The sequence below is a fragment of the Heterocephalus glaber genome, unplaced genomic scaffold, assembly GCF_053883595.1.
Source record: "Heterocephalus glaber isolate CG9 unplaced genomic scaffold, H.glaber_assembly_v1.0 deba00001613, whole genome shotgun sequence".
Taxonomy (NCBI): Eukaryota; Metazoa; Chordata; class Mammalia; order Rodentia; family Bathyergidae; genus Heterocephalus; species Heterocephalus glaber.
Genome location: NW_028258384.1, coordinates 31386372 through 31404715, shown reverse-complemented (window position 1 = coordinate 31404715; position 18344 = coordinate 31386372). Strand labels below are relative to the sequence as shown.

At 40.8% G+C, this 18344-nt stretch overlaps 2 protein-coding genes across 3 annotated transcripts in view; one reads left to right on the top strand and one right to left on the bottom strand.

The window, feature by feature from the left end:
- Positions 1 to 18344, bottom strand: part of Il1rapl2 (interleukin 1 receptor accessory protein like 2) — a 647009-nt gene that overhangs the window by 616742 nt on the left and 11923 nt on the right. The window lies entirely within an intron of this gene.
- On the top strand, positions 12600 to 13951 carry Tex13a (testis expressed 13A). Its single transcript, XM_087196558.1, is given in 3 exon segments — positions 12600 to 13139; positions 13239 to 13715; positions 13718 to 13951. Coding segments are annotated over 3 exon segments (1170 nt in total). The 5' UTR covers positions 12600 to 12680.

Below are 18344 nucleotides of genomic sequence, written 5' to 3'. Positions count from 1 at the left end.
AACAAGTCAGGAAATCTGACAAAAAGAGAAACAGGATGCTTAAGTATAACATCTAAAGAATAATGCTGTGCAGAGTGAGGATCTCGGTTGCATGGAGCTGGGCTTCCTCCCACCCATGTCCCACCCCTCAGTTAGACATGTGGGTGCTTGCAGCACACCCAGCCACCCCCACCCACTGCACACCTCCACCTCTGGCCTCCTGGCTGTGTCAGTACCTGGTTCCACAGTACAGAGGCACAAGGAGTCATAAAGGCCATTGTCCTGAGCTCCAGAAGATAGAGCAGAAGTGAATGACAAAGAGAGGGCCTCTGTCAGGCTCCTTGATGAAAACTGAAGCACATTGGAAAAGTGAAGAGAATCTCTGTGATAAAGGCACATCAGGCCACCATACTTGGTAAGTTAGAGGGGTCATCACCTCCCATCAGAACCTGGATTATCTTCTTCTTTTTTTTTTTTTTTGGTACTGGGGATAGAACTAGGGTCCTTGTGCTTATGACGCTGGATTGCCTTAAGGGGAAGGCAGTTGGAACTTGCAGAAGAACCTTGCAGAGTGCAACCCTGAAGGAGGACAGGAAACTCAACTTGGGACTTGCAGCCAGAAATCTGCCTGAATCTCATGAGTCTGTGACTGGCTTACTGAGACTCACTTACTTACATCTGCACACTGCTGCCCACATTGTTTATTGTGACAGTAGAGACATACCCTGAAGGAGGCCCTTCATTTTTATTTTTTATTTGTTATTTTCAAAATTATTAGTATTTTTGCTCTTATTTTTTAATTTTTATTTTTTTCTACTTTTTTCAAATTTTTTTTCTTCTTTTTCTTTTTGTTCTTTTCTCTTTTCTTTCTGTCTCTCTCTCTCTCTCCTCTCTAATTCTCATGTTGCCCCATATTGTTCTTCATCTCCCTTTTTCTTCCAGTTATGGCCCTAATTCAGAATTCTTCTTTCTTTTTCTTTTTTCTCTTTTTCCTTCTCTCAATTGTCATTAGTTTTAAAGGAAAGTAAATACAGTTTCTAGCCTTTCTATTGCTGTTAGGTTGTTCTGTTCTTGTCTTTGTTCTTTCATTCTGTCTTTTCCTTTTATCTTCAACAGTTTCTCAGAGTTTGCATGATCTTCCTATGTCCTCTAGCCTCACTGCTAACCTTCCCCTTTTCTTCTACCTATCCCTCCCTCCCCAACTTCTTCTAACTCCCCATCCTGAAAGGTAAAGTTGCTATACTGAAGAGCTTATTCACTATAAATATAAGTTGGGCTGGTCCTTGATTTTGATTTAATTCACACAGTTAAAGGTGATAGATTGATAACTATGAGAAATTATCATCTTCTAAGCTGTGCTTGATGCTATGGTGTTGCTGATTGTATCACTTGGGCTAAGGTGTTGAGATTGATCTAATCAGTTGTCCTTCCTGGTTTAATGAAAATGAGATAGCCTCAGAGTGATTAGAGACTCAAAACTTAAAGACCAGCTATATCTGGAAGACACCTCTGAGAAGGGATCATTCCATAAGGGTTCAAATTACAAGCAATAAAGATACTTACAATAAGCAATTTTGAAGTATCAACCCAGGAATTAAACCAAGGACAGTACCAAAAACAAAAATGAGAAGACATTTAAGCAAGGCACAAACCCAGACTTCCACCCCACCAAAGGCAAATTCTGGGGGAAACAAGGTGGAAAAGTCTGATAATCAACCACGTAGACAACTCTGAACTGATAGCACAGGAAGTAGCAAAACAGATGAAAGAGGCTCTAGAAAAATTCAAAACACAAATAATCTCCCAGATAACTACAGAGATGGTAAGCAGAGTGAAAGACATGATGAGAGGCTCTAGAACAGAAACAGATAAAAAATAAATAAATGAGCTCAGAAACATGCTGGAAGCCATGAATGCCCAGCATAAAAAAGAAATGGAAACCATGATTTCCCAACATAGGAAAGAAATGTAATCCATGAAACACATTTAAACAGATATCCAGGAGATTAAAAAATCCATTGAAAGTATTCACAGCAGATTGAGTGAAGGTGAAGACAGAACATCACATATAGAAGACAGAATTGTGGTTAATAACCATGAAAACAAAGATTTCTTCAAAATAGTAAGGGACCACAAGAAATCAATCCAGAAGCTGCTAGATGTTGCAAAGAAGAATAACACAAGACAGATAGGAGTCCACAAAAAAACAATAGAAAATACAATAGACATAAAAAAACTGTACACAGAAGTAATAGTAGAAAACATTCCAAACAGAGGTAGAGAATTGGACATACAGATAATTGAACTCCAACTAGCCACAATTAAAAAAAGCTACACCTGGGCCAGGGATTTAGCTCATCGGTTCAGTTGCCTCCCTCACAAGTGCAAGGACCTGAGTTGGATGACTGGTACCAAAAAAAAAAAAAAAAAAAAAAGCTACACCTAGACATATAATAGTCAATATCCCAGAATCTCAACAGAAGAACAAAATCCTACAAGCAGTTAGAGAAAAGAAACAAATTACAAACAAAGGAAAGCCCATCAGAATCACAGCAGACTTCTCAACACAAACCCTCAAGTCAAGCAGAGCCTGGAGTGAAGTATTTCAAGCCCTAAAAGAGAATAACTTCCAACTTAAACTGTTGTATCCTGCAAAATTATCTTTCAAAATTGATGGGGAAATTAGATACTTCCATGACAAAGAACACCTGAGAAATTTCCTGAACACCAAACCAGCACTCCAAGCACTTCTAAATATCCTAGAAAAACACAATGAAGGTCACAACTCCATGAGGCTCAACCGAGGGAAGCCAACAGGCAAGCCAAGAAACTAAAGGGAAAGGGGGAAAAATAGAAAATAAAAGAGCCAACAACAGTAAAACATCATGACAAGGATGAGTCAATATCTATCAATTATAACTATCAATGTTAATGGCCTTAATTCACCAATCAAAAGAAATAGACTGGCAGACTGGATTAAGAAACAAAACCCAACAATATGCTGTATACAAGAAACATACCTAACTCAAAAAGAAATTCATAGACTGAAAACAAAAGGATGGGAAACAGTTCTCTGTGTGTCAGGAACCCAGAAAAAAAGCAGGCAAACCAATCTTATTTGCAGACAAAGTAGATTTCAAGCCAAAACTAAGAGAGACAAAGATGGTCACTACATCCTTGTGAAGGGAACAATCCAAGAGGAAGAGATGACACTCATAAATATACATGCACCAAATATGAATGCTGCCAACTATACAAAACAAACATTAATGGACGAGAAAAATCAACTAAGGACTAATACAATTGTAGTGGGGGAATTCAATACCCCACTATCACAGAGAGACAGATCATCTAGACAAAAAATCAACAATGAAATTCTAGAACTGATCCAAGCTTTTGAACAAATGGACTTAATAGATGTTTACAGAGAATATCAGAGTAATCAGAATATACATTCTTTTAGGCTGTACATGGGTCATTCTCCAAAATAGTCCACATGCTAGCTCATAGGACATGTTTATGTAAATGTAAAAGAACTGAAGTTGCCCCTGTATATTATCAGACCATAGTGCAATAAAATAGGAGATCAATAGCATAAGAAACCGCAAAACCCCCACAAGCACATGGAAATTGAATAACACTCTCCTGAACAACCAATGGGTCACAGAAGAATTTAGACAGTTTCTACAAGGAAATAATTATGCCAGTACAATATACAGGAATTTAGGGGACACAATGAAAGCACTTCAATGAGGGAAATTCATAGCAATGAATGCCCATATTAGGACAACAGAGGAGCTCAAATAAACAATCTAATGCTTAACCTCATGCTCCTAGAAAAAGAAGAGCATGACAAATCCAAAATGCTTACAATAGAGGAAATTACAAAGACCAGAGCAGAAACCAATCCAATGGAGGCTAAGAGAATGACACAAAAAATTAATGAATCAAAGAGTTGGTTTTCCAAAACAATAAATAAAATTGATAAACCTTTAGCCAACCTTATCAAAAAAGGAAAGAAAAGGCTCAAATCCATGCAATTAAGAATGAAAAAGGTGAAGTCACAACAGATCCGGCAGAAATCCAGAGGATCATCAATACCTACTTTGAGAACCTGTACTCTAATACAATGGAAAACACAGAAGAAATGGACAGATTCCTAGATACATATGAATTGCCAAGTTAAATGAAGAAGATATAGAAATTCTAAACACCCCAATTATAATGAGTGAAATTGAAAATGCAATAAAAAATTTGCCAACAAAGAAAAGCCCAGGTCCTGATGGCTTCACTGCTGAATTCTACAAGACATTTAAAGAAGAACTATTGCCATTACTCTTCAAACTCATCAAGGAAATTGTAATGGAAGCAATACTTCCAAATTCACTCCTGGAAGCAAGTGTTACTTTGATTCCAAAACCAGGGAAAGACCCAACCCAAAAAGAGAACTACAGGCCAATCTCCCTAATGAATATAGATGCAAAAATCCTGAACAAGATACTGGCAAACAGAATACAGTGGGTCATCAAAAAGATCATACACACTGACCAAGTCAGATTTATCCCAGGGATGCAAGCATGGTTCGATATACATAAATCAATAAATGTAATTTTGATCTCTGGAATGCTTTTTTTTCACATAAGTCACACTCGAAAAAGCCACAATATAAACTCTGTCCACTATGAGATGACGAACACAGAACAAAAAAATAGAAAACACAAGACAGTACTTTCTAAAAAGCTAAATAGTAGAACTTTATAAACATGGAAAACTAACTTCTTAGATAATATTTTAATGGCTGATTCATTATTTCTTCTCTCACACTATCTGATACAAGATACTTAGAGAAGACATATTATTAGCCTTTTCAATATAATTCATAGAATAGAACATAATGCCCCCAAAATAAAGAATATGTGTACTGATTTGTTCGTGTGGGGAATGATATGAAATACAAAATGGGTATATTTGCATAGTTTAGCCCCTTGGTGAATAAATGATAGAAATAAAGAGAATAGAGAGAGTAAATTATAAAAGTAGGCTGAGGTGAGACTTTAATGTCAGGGCAAAGAGTATGTCACGGGAGCTGTCAAATATTTTTAAGCTTAAGATTAGCACAATCATAAGAAAGATCAGGAATCAACTGAACATTAGGAAGAGGGCATTAGATTAGACAGGAAGATGATTTAGGAAGCAACATAGCCATTTCTTAAGCAAAAATGGACACACAAGAAGTTACTGAGGTAGTAGCAAAAAGACATGGTGAATGATTGGTTTTGTTATTGATGGGAGGTAGGTGTTGATGATTTTGAGGATTCTGTATTGTTCCACACAAGAATATATGAGGGGAATTATCTCCTGAGGGTGTTAAAATAAATAAGATGTTACAGCCTGAGGATGTCTGTATACTTTTGAGTTTTTAACCTAACGAACTGCAACCAAATTTAGTAAAACTTAGAAGTATAATAAACAGCTGAATTTCAGCCAATGACAAATGGCCAAGTTTCTGCCAATCACAAGCAGCCAAATGATTAGACCACGCCCAAATAAGTGAAATGCTTCATCACACCATGCCCAAATAAGGTAAATACTTAATTATAACCAATCAGATAATTTCTTTTTTTTGTATTAAATTCTTTTATTGGTACATTGTAGGTATACAACACAATTACATTTCTCATTGGGAATTGTACCTTTATATAATGCAACTTGGTTCTTATTTTTTCCCCATTCCTAGCCCTCCCTTCACCCCCTCCACCCTTCCCTATTTACAAACACTTTATTTCCATTTTTTCCATTTCTCAGCATTTTTTCCTTTCCCTTCTTTCCTTTCCCTTGTGCCTCCCACTACCCCTACCCCTTTGGACCTTCTCTTCCTATTTTACATTATCGATTATTCATCCTAATAATTGGTACACTTTAGGTATACAATATAATGACATTCATCATTGGAAATTTGCATCTTTACATAATCTCTCTTGGTTCTTAGTTTTCACCCTTGCCCAGCCCTCCCTTCAACCCCTCCAGTCCTCCCTAGTTACAAAGATTTTGTTCCTATTTTTCCATTTTCTCATATTAATACCATTCCCTTCTATCCTTTCCCCTAGCCCTCCCACTTCCTTCCCCTTTGCCCCTTTTCTTCCTATTTCACATTACCTATTATACATTTAGTCCTTATTTACACTTTCAGTATCTCACACCAGAGAAACTATTTGGTATTTATACATCTGTGTCCTATTTATTTCACTTAAGAGTATTGCCTCAATGTGCATCCACTTAGCTATAAATGTCTCTAATTTCTCATTTTTTGTGGATGAGTAGTACTCCATTTTATTAAAAACCACATTTTCTTTATCCAGTCTCCAGTTGATGGGCATTTGGGCTGTTTCCAAGTTTTAGCTGTTACAAACTGTGCTGCTATGAACATGGGTGCACATATATCACTGTGGTATGATTCTTTTAATTCTTTGGGGAAGATCCCCAGCAGTGGAATACCAGGGTCAAATGGGATTTCCAATCCTAGTTCTTTGAGCTATCTCCATACTGATTTCCATTGTGCTTGCACCAGTCTACACTCAGAGCAGCAGTGGAGAAGGGTTCCTCTTTCCCCACAGCCCCACCAGCATTTGTTATTGGTTGATTTCATGATAGCAGCCATTCTTTCTGGAGTGAAGTGGAATCTCAGGGTTGTTTTCATTTGCATCTCTCGAATGACCAGTGATGTTGAACATTTTTTCATGTATTTATTTGATATTTCTACTTCTTTGTCTGAGAAATGTCTGTTCATTTCAGATGCCCGTTTTTGGATTGGGTCTTTAAATTTGGGAGATCTGATCTTTTTAAGTTCTTTGTAAATTCGAGATAGTAGACCTTTGTCTGAGGAAGAGCAGGTGAAGATTTTTTCCCACATTGTGGATTGTCTCTTCATACTGCTGGTGGTTTCTCTTGCTGTGCAGAAGCTTTTTAATAAGAAGAGATCCCACTTGTTGATTGTTTGTGCTAGCTCACGGGCAACTGAGGTTTGGTTCATAAAATCTTTTCCTACACCGATGTCTTCAAGGGTTCTACCTAACCTCTGTTCCAACTGGTTCAGAGTTTCTATTTTAATATTTAGATCATTAATCCATTTTGATTTTAGTTTAGGGCATGGTGAGAGATATAGGTCTAGTTTTAATCTTTGGCAAGCTGAAGCCCAATTTTTCCAGCACCACTTATTAAAGAGGCTATCTTTCCTCCAGTGAGGGTGTTTGGCTCCTTTGTCGAAGATGAGATGGCTGAGTGTGTCTGGCGTTGTTTCTGCATCTTCTAATCTGTTCCAGTGGTCCTCAGGCCTGTTTCTTTGCCAGTACCATGCTGTTTTTATCACAGTAGCTCTGTAGTATAGTTGCAGGTTGGGGATTGTGATACCCCCTGCCATGTCTCTGTTACCTACAATTGCTTTTGCTATTCTGGGTCTCTTCTTGTTCCAAATGAATTTTTGGATTGTTTTCTCAAGGTCCATGAAGTATGCTGCTGGGATCTCAATTGGAATTGCATTAAATCTATATAGCAGTTTTGGAAGTATGGCCATTTTCACTATATTAATCCTTCCTACCCAGGAGCAGGGGATGTCTGTCCATTTTCTGAAATCATCTTCAATCTCTCTTTTCAGAGTGCCATAGTTTTCAGAGAAGAGGTCTTTGATTTCTTTTGTTAGGATGATTCCTAGGTATTTCAGTATTTTGGATGCTATTGTGAAAGGAATTATTTGCCCTATTTCTCTCTCAGTGAGTCTGTCATTCATGTAGAGGAAAGCTATTGATTTTTGTGTGTTGACCTTGTAACCAGCTACTTGACAAAATTTGATTATTAAGTCTAGAAGACTTTTGGTGGAGTTCTTGGGGTCTTCTATATAAAGTATCATGTCATCTGCAAATAATGACAATTTGACTTCTTCATTACCTATCTTTATTCCTTTTATTTCTTTCTCTTGTCTAATTGCCATGGCTAATGTTTCCAGAACTATATTGAACAAGAGTGGTGATAGTGGACATCCTTGTCTTGTTCCTGATTTGAGTGTGAAGGATTTCAGTTTTTGACCATTTAGGATGATATTGGCTGTTGGTTTTTCATAGATGGCTTCTATCAGTTTGAGGTAGAGACCATCTATTCCAATTTTTGTAGGGTTTTTATCATAAATGCATGTTGGATTTTGTCAAATGCTTTTTCTGCATCTATGGAGATAATCATATGGTTTTTGTCCTTGGCTCTATTGATATAGTCTATTACATTATTTGATTTTCATATATTGAACCATCCCTGCATCCCTGGGATGAATCCCACTTGATCAGGGTGTATGATCTTCTTGATGATCTTCTTCATTCTGTTTGCCAGTATCTTATTAAGGATTTTTGCATCTATGTTCATGAGTGAGATTGGCCTATAGTTCTCTTTTTCACTTGGGTCTTTCTCTGCTTTGGGGATCAAGGTGATGCTTGCTTCCAGGAATGAATTTGGGAGTATTGCTTCCCTTTCAATTTCATTGAAGAGTTTCAACAGTAGTGGCAGCAGTTCCTCTGTAAATGTCTTGTAGAATGCAGCAGTGAAGCCATCAGGGCCTGGGCTTTTCCTAGGTGATAAGTTTTTAATTACATTTTTAATTTCATTGGTTGATATTGGGTTGTTCAGAATTTTTCGGTCTTCATTCAACTTTGGTAATTCATATGTATCTAGGAATCTGTCCATTTCTTCTGTGTTGTCCATCTTATTGGTGTATAGGTTCTGGAAGTAGGTATTGATGATCATCTGGATTTCTGCTGGGTCTGTTGTCATATCACCCTTTTCATTCCTACTTACATGGATTTGGGCCTTTTCTTTACTTTTTCTGAAAAGGTTGACTAAAGGTTTATCAATTTTGTTGATTCTTTCAAAGAACCAACTCTTGGTTTCATTGATTTTTTGTATCATTCTCTTGGTCTCCATTGCATTGATTTCTCCTCTGATCTTTATAATTTCTTCCCTTGTATGAGCATTGGGGTTGTCTTGCTCTTCTTTTTCTAGAAGCTTGAGGTTCAGCATCAGGTTGTTTAATTGGGCTTGTTCTGTTTTCCTCATATGCCTATTCACTGCTATGAATTTCCCTCATAAGACTGCTTTCATTGTGTCCCATAGATTCCGAAATGTTCTATTGTCATTGTCATTTAATTGAAGGAACTGTCTGATTTCTTCTTTAATTTCCTCTGTGACCCATTGGTTACTCAGAAGTGTGTTGTTCAATTTCCACATGTTTATGAAATTTTTTGAGTTTCTTTTGCTATGGATCTCCAATTTCATTGCACTACGGTCTGATAATATACAGGGGATAACTTCAATCCCTTTGCACTTACTTAAACATGTTCTATGTGTGAGTATGTGGTCTGTTTTTTGAAAAATGACCCATGTGCAGCTGAGAAGAATGTGTATTGTGATTTTGTGGGGTGGAAGACTCTGTAAACATCTGTTAAGTTCATTTGTTCAAGAGTTCGATTGAGTTCTAGTATTTCATTCCTTATTTTTAGTCTAGTTGATCTATCTATTTGTGACAGTGGGGTGTTGAGGTCCCCCACTACAATTGTATTAGTGCATATATGACTTTTCATGTCCATTAGTATTTGTTTTATATAGTTGGGTGCACTAGTGTTTGGTGCATAGATATTCATGATTGTCATCTCTTCTTCTTGGATTGTTCCCTTTACAAGGATGTAGTGTCCTTCTTCATCTCTCTTAATTAGTGTTGGTTTGAAATCTACTTGATCTGCCAAGAGGATAGCCACTCCTGCTTTTTTTCAAGTTCCTGTTGCATGCAGTATTGTTTTCCACCCTTTAACTTTCAGTCTATGAGTTTCCTTTTGAATTAAGTGTGTTTCTTGTATGCAGCATATTGTTGGATTTTGCTTCTTGACCCATTCTGCCAGTCTATTTCTTTTGATTGTTGAATTGAGACCATTAACATTGATGGTTATAACTGAAATGTATTGACTTGTCATTGCCATGACTTTTTCATTTTGTTGGGTTCTCCCCCTTTACATTTAATTTCCTGTAATGCCAGATAGGTTCATTCTGCTTTGCTTCCTGGGGTTGTGATCCTCAATGTCTGTTCCTAGGATATTGTGTAAAATTCTTTGGAGTGCTGGTTTGGTTTTCACGAAGTTCCTAAGGTGCTCTTTGTCATGAAAGTACCTTATTTCTCCATCCATTTTGAAAGATAGTTTTGCAGGGTACATCAATCTGGGTTGGAGGCTGTTTTCTTTCAGGGCTTGGAATATGTCACTCCAAGCTCTTCTTGCCTTGATGGTTTGTGTTGAGAAGTCTGCTGTGATTCTGATGGGCTTTCCTTTGTATGTGATTTGTTTCTTTTCTCTGACTGCTTGGAGAACTTTGTTCTTCTGTTGTGTTTCTGGAAGCTTAACAATTATATGCCTATGTGTAGATTTTTTTTGATCAAGGCTATTTGGAGTCCTATATGCCTCACTTATCTGTATGTCAAGCTCTTTTCCCCTGCTTGGGAAGTTTTCTGCCATTATTTCTGTGAAGAGATTTTTTATGTCATCTGCACTCTCTCTTGTTTCTTCATTGAGCCCAATCAGTCTTATGTTATTCTTCTTTGCATCATCTAGCAGCTGCTGGATTGATTTCTCATGTTCCCTTATAATTTTGAAGCAATTTTTCTGTTCCTGGTCACTAATTGCAATCTTATCTTCTATATCTGAAATTCTGTCCTCATATTGGCTCTTTCTGCTGTGTAGACTTTCCATGGAGTTTTTCATGTCCTGGAAATCTATTTGCATCTGTTTTATGGATTCCATTTGTTTCTTATATTGGGATTCCTTCATGTTCCTCAGCTCCTCTCTAGATTTATTAATCATGTCTTGCACTAAAGGCACAATTTCTCCTGTTATCTGAGAAATTATTTCTTATTTCATTTTTTCCAGATCCCCTTTTGTTGCCAGTTCAGTGGGTCCAGGTGGTTGAGTATCAGAGTGTTCCATCTCATTTCCCTTTGGGGTTGCTGTAGGTGATCTGGAAGTCTGGTTTTGAGACTTATTTATGTGTTTTCTCATTTCGACTGGGGCAGGGGGCTGTTAGCGCCTGCACAGATTACCTCCTCTGAGCTGGGTGAGGTGGGACAGGGGCCGGGAGCAGCAGTAGGGATGGTGACCCAAAAGCCCTTTCCTGTGTGCTGGGAGCAGCCGGAGGGATGGTGGCCGGGAAACCCCTTCCTCTGGGCCAGGAGCGGCGGGACAGAAGGTGGCCCAAAAGCCCTTTCCTCTGGGCTGGGAGCAGCGGGAGGGATGGTGACCGGGAAGCCCCTTCCTCTGGACCAGGAGCAGTGGGACGATGGCTTAGAAGCCCCTACCTCTGGACCGGGAACAGTGGGACTCAGTATCTTTGTCTGGTGGTCTGGTGTCCTCTGCACCTTGGTAAAGTGGAATCAGGTGGCTGCCTGTCTGCAGTGGGGTGATTCGGTGTCTTCTGCGTGACTCAGGACCTCGGTAGGGCGTGCACAGACCTGCCTGTCTGCAGCGGGCTGATTCGGTGTGTGTTCCGCGCGACTGGGGACCTCAGCCCCAATCGGATAATTTCTTTACTTTCATGTTTGTTCTATAAATTTCATTTCTCATATTGATGTGAAGAGCTCTTTTAATCTCTTCTGATTCTGAATACTGTCACATTTATAAATCATTCTTTGCTCAAATAAACTTAAATTTGTCTAGTTTTTCTTTTAACAGGAAAATGGTTAATTATAATATGAACGTTTTGATTTTGCATGCCTTTAGGACATGTATGAAATGGGAATATACATCAGGAGTCAGCAAACTGCAGGCCAAATCATGCCAACTGTCTACTTTTGGTAAATAAAGTTTTAGTGGAACACAGCAATGTTCATTACTTTAGGTATTATTTATGAATACTTTCCTACCACAAGTAGTTGGGACAAAGATCCTTTGTTGACCAATACTCAAATACCCTGCCTGGCCCTTTTACAAAAAAATGTTAACTAACCCTTGTACTGGAATTCAAAAGTCTGGAAGGGTAGCTTCAGAATGTTGGGCGATGGTGTGGGAGTGGGGCAGAGGCCACTGAGAAGTTGGAACTGTGTACTATTCTGTAACATTCCATCTCCAGGAGGGGGCCTACCAACCCCTGGTGTGGGATAAACTCACTGTAAGTGGGAAGGTTGGGAATCTTTGGATTTGCCTACAAGAGCTTCATTTTCTTGGGTATGAGTTTTTTCTGACTAATCCCATTTCTTCCCACCTTCTAGGGTTTTCACCCATGTGGTGGGTTCCCTTGCGTCCCAGGAGAATTAAGGACCTTCCTCTCATATTCCCTTCTACCCTTGTACTCTCTGGAAGTTGGAACTGTCCCAAAGTAAAAATCTAGAGAGTTGGCCTCACAACTCCCTTTCCTTGGACACCTGGGAGGAAGAAAGACCCTCCTCTCTCTGGGCCTAGGGGGTGGGCAGCCTACATCTCTTCTGGCCCCTGGCTACAGTGTTAAGGCCTCCTTGGGAGGTGTCCTAAAGTGGGGGAAAGCAGAGCCAGGGGGTTATTCTGAGGGTCAGGGTTGGGGAGGGTAAGGGGGAGAAGGAGGAGGGGGAAGAGGGCCTAAGAGGGAGGGAAGGGACAACGGGTTGATCTATCCCAACAGGGCCAGCAAAGCCAATAAAGCCATTAGCCATCATGGCCTTGAAACCTGAAGACCCCGGTAGGGGATTTCGGCATGGCACAGTGGTAGCCTTCATCAATGAGAAGATGGCCAGGCACCTGAAAGGCACTGAGTTCTACCTTGAAAATCTGTCTCTCTCCTGGGAGGAGATAGAAGACAAAATCAGGGCCATCCTGGAGAACAGCGAGGTGCCCAGTGAAGCTCAAGTGGCCTATGTTTGGGGCAGCCTGTCCTTGGGCAGGCACTTAGCTTGTAGGCAGGGGCACTTACAGGGGGGTAGGGTACAGTCACTGCACGACTTTGCCAAACTGCACAAGTCAGCCACAAATGCCTTGGTCTTGAATCTGAACCAGCTCATAGAGCAGCAGGGAATGGAGTGCAAGGAGGCTGCCTTCCAACTGCACCTGGCCCACACCAAACTGGCCCAGGTACAAAAAGAGAGGGACCTGCTGAGATGGAAGCTTGTGCAGGCAGTAAGATGACCCCACTGCCCCCTACTTCAATCCCACACCTGTACCCCCATCAGGCCCCCACCCCCAGGATGTATCTCAGTCCTGCTCATTTCTCCTCAGAAGCTGAAGGCTCTCCCAGAGCTGGCTGTGGAGGGGCCAGACCTGGCTACTGTTCCAGAGGTGGGGATACAAGGAGCAGGTGAGAAGCAAGAGGTGGCAGAGGCTGAAGCTAGTGCTATAGGCGGAGGAAGAGGAGAAGAAGAGGAAGAAGAAGAAGAGAGGGATGTGATCAGCACAGCCCCAGAGGAGGCCACACGGGAGCTAAGTAGAAGCTTCCTGCAGCTTCTTAGAGTTGTCCAGCAGAAAAATTACACCTCTGGCAAAGAGAAGGAGGGCAATATTAGGCCTGTGGAAACAGCCATGCTTTATCTCTCTGGGACACTGAAGGCCACGGCCACCAACTCACCAGAACCCCTTCCTGTCCAGCTCCCTGCCTCATACACATACAGCTACTCAAGCCCTTTGTCCGGTTTCCCAGTCATGTCCACACCATCCCCATTGGCAGCCACGATCACAGCACCTTTTCCTTCTCAGATGCCCCCCCCCACTGCTCAGCCTCTGATGTTAGCTTGTGGTCTGATGTGGGGGCTCAAGGAGTAGACCCTCAAGAATATCAGAAAAACAAGAGAGACTCAGAACTCCATCAGCAGAGAAAACATCCAACATTTTGCAAGCTTAGGGATTGGAACTGCCCTTGGTGTAAGGCCATGAATGTTTCATGAAGGGAAAATTGCTTCTGTTGTAGAAGGGGAATCTGGCTGCAAAGCCCTTAGTAAAATCAGAAATGTGCGATAAAACAGAAACACACTCCAATAGGAAGTGAATTTTCAGAGGTGGCAGCCCTGGGTGGAGTGTGGGGGTAAGAGAGGGAATAAGGGGCCAAGGAAGTGAGAGAACGTTGGGTGGGAGTTGGAGAGGGTGTAGTTGGTGAGGAGAGACATGTTTTGATGATGATCTCTTTTGTATTCCATGCAACACCCCAGAACTCCTGCAGCTTTGTGTGTGTGTGTGTGTGCGCACGCACATGGCTCTCTATCCAACCTAGTGTCTAGTGGACCTTTGAGCTGTGTTTATAAACCCTCCTACCACCCCACCACTACACCCCAGGCCTTAGATAATGGAAGTAGAAGTGAGCATTTGACCCATCTTGAGCCACACAGATTTTCAGGCTAGAGTACATGAAGAGAGGCAGATTTCATACTCAGAATGGGCTGGGCAGTGGAGTAATGGATTGCTTGGAGCTCTGGCCAGGATCACAGGCACAAACACTGAGGCACAGCCCTGACTGTAGTGGAGCAGAAATAGGTACCTTACAGAGGGTGTCTTTTAGGGAGTACCAGTACAGTATAAGGTCCAGGTAACAGGCATAAAGGAGTACAGAGGAGTTAATACAGTAGCTCCAGAAAGCTGTGGAGAGTGGCAGTGACTCAACTACCTTTCTCTTCCTGCAACTGTGCTATGTGAACATTCACTTTATCCAGATCCCCGTTCCCTATACTTACTTCAAAGCATTCCTGTTGTGGGTAACCAGGTCATTTCCAAGTCTGAAACTGGCACCAGGAGAACAACTTCAAACAACAAACTATCAAAATGCTGGAAATCATTGGGGAGTTGTAGTGAACAGGGAAAAGGGACATTACTAGAACCTCGGCAGTGAGTCCTTGTCTCCTGCAAGCCATGGCAGCACAAGGCAAATTAATTTATTAGACAGAAAATATAGAAAAATGAGACTTAGAGAAGAAGCTGAGCTTTGGGCCTTTTCAAAGTTGCTCTTGGTGGCAAAGATGCAAGCACCCGAGCTTGCCACAACTTTATTTGGTACAAGAGGATTAACAAATAAAACAGGTGGCTCAGTGGGCAGTGAGTTCAGTACATCAGAAGTAACAAATGTAAAAGGTGACTCAGAGGGCAGCAAGCTAACAGGTGACTCAGAGGGCAGCCGCAGCAAAAATCCTAGAACAATGAAGAACTATGCAGATGAAGATTTTGTTCCTCCAAGGATGTCTTCAGCTGGTGTAATTTTGCCCCGGAGTATCACAGCATCACCGGAGCATTGAGGTTTTAGCTGTGACTGGAGGCCAAAATGGAGTTATGTCTCATGCCATAGCTGGCCTGCAGGCAGGAGAACTGGGCCTAATCATAATTTACTTGCAAAATGATTTTTCCCCAAAATTATGTAGAATTGCTCCCTACAGGGAGTTACATCATGGTTTGACAAGTAGTGAGGATTCCTGCATCCTAAGAGTCCCCAGGGATGAACTGCATAGGAGGCTCCTGTTGGGAGAGTCATATCACAAGAAACAAAACAGGCTTAAGGTTACAGGTCTGGAGTTAGCCTTAGGTTTGCACTGTGTTCAAATTAATATGCAGAGATTTGCCATCCCTAAGTGAATCTCACAGGGCTGTATACAGAGGATGCCAGCATCAGCTACAGGCTGTACAGCTTCATGAGGAGAATCTTTCCAGTCCCCGCTGGGCAGAACCAGGGACAGGCAGATCTGAATAGGGAACTCACACCACTGCACAGGAAGTGAGTCAGCAAATGAGAGTACCCAGAAGGTTTGCTGGTGCAGACCATGGGCCAAAGCAAGGTACAGTTTTTCTCCAAGCTACTATCAAGATGCATGTGGAGGGAGTCTAGCTACAAAGTTCTTTATGAATCCAGAAATGTGAAATAGCACAGAAACATATGACAATGGTAAATCAAATTTCCAGGGGATGGATGAGAGTGGGCGGGGGCTGGTTTTCTTCTCCCCCTCTGATGACTACAAGCTGCATGGAGGGTGTCATGTGTCCTTTAGCCTTCAGGTAGAAGGATGGGGAACAGTTGCACCTGGACAAGACTGAGGTAGAATTGGAGGAACCATGGACATCGCCTGGGGACTGTGCACCTAGATAATGGGAAGCTATTGTGGCCCTGGTACATCTCTGTGGAGATGTGACTTTGGGTTGTCTCCTGATGGAGGAGGATGTGGACAGTCATCATCAGGATTGAGGGCCAGATCCTGAGCCTCCACTTTTCTATTCACATTCCTACTCATGAGTGTCATTGGCCTTATTTGTCTCCCTCTAGGACAGAATTTGCTTAACCTATGTACTATTGACATTTTGAGTTGAATTATTATTTGTTGCTGAGAGCTGTCCAGTGCATTGCAGGATGTTCAGCAGAATCCCTAGCCTCTGCCCACTTGATGCCAGGGGTACCCACCCAATCCTACTCCCTCAGTTGTGACAACTGGAAATGTCTCAGAATATTGCCAGATATCCACTAGAGGGAAAAGCATCCCCATTTGGGAATGGTGGAGGCAGTGAAATACTTAGAAACTGTCTGACCAGGGGAAGAAACAAAGGAGAAGGTCACAGAGGCTCAGGAGCCCTGTGAGATAGGAGTTGAAAAATGTCCTTTAGATCTAGCATTTACTTTGGCTCTTAAAGCAAATTCAGGAGAATGACAGGGAAGAAGGAAAACCACATGACTGATGAGGGAATGGGAAGTAAGGAAGTGGAGTCAGTGAGGGGAAGTTCTTTTCAAGGACAGAAGTTGGTGGGGTGAAAGGATCGAGTCATGTGGCCTACATGGTTGATAGCTTTTTGAATATGGGAGAAACTTGAGCCATAAAGGTGATGGCAGAAAAACGTTTGGAAAATATGAGAAATGTGAATGAATGGGGTAGATTCTGCATTAGCATACTGGAGGCATGGCCACGGTATTATTAAATTCACAAAATTCCTCTAAAATTTCTGTTACTGTGCATATATATGCTATATAAATTTGTAGATTTATGTTTAAGTATAGAAAAATATGCAAGAAATTTAGAAAATAAGGTATTACCAAGGAAGAGGGAACTCAGAGTCAGGGATGAGAGACAGTGTGGTGCTTGGACATAAGGTTGTTATGGGGTAGAATAGGGGCCAGGAGATACAGGGCTTTACATTTTTTTATGTAATAATGTTTTATAAAAGTAAAATAATAAAATGTTTACAAGTTTTATTTTATAATGACATGAATTAACCGGCTTGGGTAGATTTAGAAAGGCTGCTTTTTCTCTCAGATGGAAGGAAGAGGGAGAAAAGACTGTATGGCTAAAGACTGGGAAAACAAGGTAGCTCCTGTATGTGTTTCTATTAGACAAAGTAGCTAAAAATGAGCAAAGACAGAAAGACAGAAAGTTGTGGGTGGGGGAGAATAGTACATTTAGAAATAACTATGGAGGTGGTGGCATGGAGAATGAGGACCCCATTGGTGTAGGGCTCAACTGGAGGAAAACCCTTTGATTTTTGATGTCAGTAGGAGCCCAGGGGATAGATGGTTCCAGGAAGGCTACTGGACAGAAGTCTCTCGGATATCACTTGTTTTCATAATTTATTAGTAAGGGATTTGGCCTGTTAGGATTTAGATATTATGTTTGTTAGGATTATGGAAAAATAAAAAAAATTTTACAACTTCATGTGTTGTGCCTATGAATTTTTTTTCTATAAGTCTAGAGAAAGGGACTCAATAAGATAAAAGAAATTTTGCTTCCATCACTGAATTCAAGCTACAAACCAAAAAGAGATGATCTGCCTTGGCCTTTGAGCCCTCAGGCAAGGATGCTTAATGATAGGGCAGGTTAATAGGAAGATAGATTTTTAAAACAATGTTGCCAAAGGAAAAAGGCCTAGCTCTAATAGATGAGAGAATACAAGAAATGGGATGAAAATTCACAAGAACCAATGCCTTGTTTTACTTCAGTGAGTTGTACCTCTAGAAAAGCTCTTTGGGTTTGCCCTTTCAGATTACAACAAAGTGGTGAAAGGGAATGACCACAGAGGACTCCTTTGTTGACCTTCCTCTTTCTGATGACCCATCCACATGCTGGGAAGTCAAACTTGGCTACACCTCTCTCTAAAATGATAGAAAGTAAAAATAACTCAAATGGTATTTTATTTAGAAACAACAATGCTTTCTCATCTTTATTTAATGTCATCGAGATCAAAGTCAAAAGTTGGCCATAGTGTTTGTGCAAAAAGATTACCTAGTATAGAAAACTTCCCTGATGCCTTAAAATTCAAGATTTTCTGTGGCTTTTCACCATGCTGCAAATAACCAGTGTTGCCAGCATCATTTTGTTGCATGTCACCTCACAAAAATTGTCTTCCTGCTGTCTATTTCTATTGGCAAAACTA